Source organism: Saprolegnia parasitica (genome assembly GCF_000151545.1).
Source record: "Saprolegnia parasitica CBS 223.65 unplaced genomic scaffold supercont2.783, whole genome shotgun sequence".
In the NCBI taxonomy this organism is placed as follows: Eukaryota; Oomycota; class Saprolegniomycetes; order Saprolegniales; family Saprolegniaceae; genus Saprolegnia; species Saprolegnia parasitica.
The window spans coordinates 1-3,330 of NW_012157177.1; the positions used below are offsets into that span (position 1 = coordinate 1).

General features: G+C 55.6%; 2 protein-coding genes across 2 annotated transcripts; one reads left to right on the top strand and one right to left on the bottom strand.

The window, feature by feature from the left end:
• Nucleotides 1-20: 20 nt before the first annotated feature.
• SPRG_17797 (hypothetical protein) lies at nucleotides 21-251 on the top strand (the record flags this gene model as incomplete). The annotated part of the gene is made up of 1 exon (XM_012357200.1): nucleotides 21-251. A coding segment is annotated over one exon (231 nt), but the record flags the coding sequence as incomplete, so codon positions are not given.
• Nucleotides 252-1,497: 1,246 nt separating this feature from the next.
• On the bottom strand, nucleotides 1,498-3,327 carry SPRG_17798 (hypothetical protein; the record flags this gene model as incomplete). The annotated part of the gene is made up of 8 exons (XM_012357201.1): nucleotides 1,498-1,568; nucleotides 1,612-1,781; nucleotides 1,840-2,077; nucleotides 2,142-2,208; nucleotides 2,260-2,459; nucleotides 2,510-2,685; nucleotides 2,739-2,853; nucleotides 2,909-3,327. 7 exons carry the CDS (start codon nucleotides 3,325-3,327, stop codon nucleotides 1,650-1,652), a joined length of 1,347 nt encoding a protein of 448 aa, XP_012212591.1. The 3' UTR covers nucleotides 1,498-1,568; nucleotides 1,612-1,649.
• Nucleotides 3,328-3,330: the final 3 nt, after the last annotated feature.

Here is a 3,330-nt window from a genome sequence, read left to right on the forward strand (position 1 = left end):
GTCGTTTTCTGACGACCGAGTTCCAACCCCGCCAAAACTTTGATTTCGAAGGCTTGGAGCCGCGGCTGCGCGAGCCGCTCACATGCTTCTTCATGCAGCACCTCCACATCCAGCAAGCGCTCGCGGACGGCGAGAAGCTGCACAAGTCGCTGCACTGCAAGCACGGCGGCGCCATGTCCGCCACGTGGCGACTCACGACGTCGACGGCGCCGTGTGCGTGCCGTATCTGCACCATGGCCCCTGTCGCGTAAAATACGCTGTACCCTATTACTATTATGTTAGAGTTAGAACAATCTTGGATCAATATTAATTTGTGAACTATCGACATGTCACGCCTTTCACTTGCTCGGCCTGTACGGTGGAACACACGCCGAGACCAGACAGACTAGAGATGACGGTGTGTATTACATTCTGCGACGCCAATGAACTACCCGAGTGGAGAAAGGTGCCGGTGGCAACAAGGCCGATCTTTTAAGCTTTCAAAGCAAATAAATGTCAATCATAGATGGTCACAACTGCGTAGGGCAGCCAGCTCGCCTTCTATCGAGAAGGTTACCGCCACGAATTAACCTCGATATGGTCGCGTAGAGGAGTCGAATCGTCTTGATGGGATTCCAATTACCAGTTATTGGCTACTGAAGCACGTCAATCGCACCGAATCCAACCGTTGATAAAGGTTGGGGTTGGCGCGCAATATCGTTACACGTGCAGCGACACGACATGTATTCTAAGAGGTTTTTGGCGCCATTTTTCAGGGGCAAGCAGCCACCAAGCGACCTTTGATATAGCTCGACCTTCATGTCCAAGCAAACCGATCGAGCATTCATCGAACTCCGGGTCCCAGACCTTGGCCTTGATGGTATCGGACTGAAGCTCTGGAAAACAGAGTCTCTCGTAAAGAATTGCCACATGCGACGACCTCGAAGCACGAGCAGCCGATAGCGTTGCCAACGATAAAAACTTTTAGCGCATGTTTTAGACGTGGAGAGTGCGTGCGATGCCAATGCAAACTGGTGCCAACGTCGATGTCGCGCCTGCGGAAGCTTCGGACGCGTACACAGAGGCCTCGACAGCGTGGGCCGAAGGGTTTGCAGCCGTCGTGTTTGCGCGAGGCCACGCTGCTTCAGCGCGAGACATGCAATGAGTCTGTGCTCCATCGTCGATGTCGTCCGACGTGATACACATTGCATGTCTGGAGTGTCTTCGTTGAGCGACTTTGCCAGCTACGCCATTGCCGCCCCAGCCGAGCGTACAGTTGTAGCTGAAAGAAGGCTGTGCGCGTCCATGGGTGCGCTGGCCCTGGACAATGTCCCTGCCGACCCGCAGGTCAGGTGGGCGCCAGAAGCCGCCGAGCATGAGCGACCGAGCAGAGTGCGACCAGGAGCATTATTGACACCGTAACATTCAGTGCTAAGCGCGTCAAAAGCATCTTTGGTACAGTACGATCTGTGTCCGGCGAGTCACTCTTTTGTTCTGCTCGATGGCGACACAAATCAAGCGTTATGGACCTCCTTGGATCTTTAAAGCTCCAAGACAACCTTCAAAACAACCACGAGCAAAGCGGCCTACTGGCGTCATGTCCACCCCACTGCTGATGCTCGGCAGCCATACCTCATAAGCTATAAGTATACCAACCATCTGATCGATGATTAGGTCGTCGAGTTCATAAACGAGAGGTCGGTTCGTGACTTGGTGCGCTTTCGCAGCGTCTGATGCATCGGTGACACGGCGCGCTTGACGTTGTCCATGATCGGATCCTTCACCAGCGTCTCGACAATCGCCTACCGCACCATATAAGCCACTAAGTTTACGATTTAGAATCCTTGAGGTAAAAAGTACCTTGACGGTCGCCGCGACTTGCGCACGGTCGTCGCGGAGCTTGGTGACGCGGTCCTTGCGGGTCGCGATTGTCCCGAGAAACCACACATTTTCGAGGATCGACCGACTTTCTTCAAGCACGCGAATGTGCGAGTAAAAGCAGAGCGGGAGGGCAATCGCCACGGCGTACGCGGCCGTCGACCCATACAAATACCAGCCGGTGCCAATGAGGAAGACCCACTGCAGCGGCACGAGCACCCTAGCAATTCGAGTTAATATCAACTTGATGCATATAGCCAAAAGTGCAATGTCGACGGTCGTACATGCCAGCAAAGAGCTTGAACATCGACTTGGACTCGGTAAAACCGGCGAGGTCGTTCAGCTTGTTGCCTAGGACATGGACATGCGTGAGATGTCACAGCAGAATTCGGAGGCTAGTACCAATGAGGTAAAAGGGCAGGTTGAGCAGGATGCCGGGCAGTGCCAGCGGAAGAAGAACCACGAGGTAGCAGAGGCGCTCGAGCACGAGCTGCAGCAGCGACTCGTTCTCAAGCGATACGAGCAGATCGGCGTCCTTGAGGCGGAGCTCGTCGAGCTTTGCTTGATACGTCACGACATCCGTCTTGAGCTGGTCCAACACACTACGACAAATCTCTCTCAAACTCCAAAAACTCCAATCGGAGGTGCGTACACTTGTTCCGTCTCCTTGGTCGTCAGCTTGCCTTCGACGAGGTCGATGAGCTGCTGCGTAAAATGTACGTCGTCTTTCGGGCTCAGCGGACCGCCCACATACAGTCGCTTGATCATACGCGCGATGCGGAGCGAGCTAAAGTCGTTGCCGTTGAGCGTCACACTGTGCATGCGCTCCTATAGCACCCATGCGGATTCGAGTCGGTATCGCATAATGGTACGCTTCGTACCTGGAGCTGCTCGGTGAGGTGCTTGACTTCGGCGTACTCGTCGGCCAAGAAGGCTTCGGATTGGATCGTGGCTTGGTCAATCACAATCGGCGCGCCGTACTCGAGTGTCACCTCGCTACGTAACATCGCATGAGACGAGTCGGGCATGTATCGAGAGAGAGATGTCGTACCTTCGAAAGTGGTCCTTGTTGAAGTACGTAAGACCGAGGGGCACGACCGTGATGGGCGTGTTGTGCTCCTTCACAAAGCCTGTCGCGACCCGCATGACGCCCGTGCGCAGACTGAGCATGCGCGGGAGCGTGTACGACGTGCCTTCGGGAAAGAGCACGACGACGTTGCCGCGCGCGAGGACGTCCCACGTGCACTTGAACATGGTCCGCGTCGCCGCCGCAATCTCTTCAGGCGTCTTATCCGAGTCGACGTCCTGGAGACCCGTGGGCTTGGGCGGGCGGAAGACGGCGACGGCGCCGAGCGCTGTGAGCATCCGCGCGACGACCGGGTTCTTGAAGAGCGAGGCTTTCGCCCACGCAAATGGCGGTCGGCCCAAACGCGTGCACTCGGTCAAGACGAGGAGCGCGTCGATAAACATGTT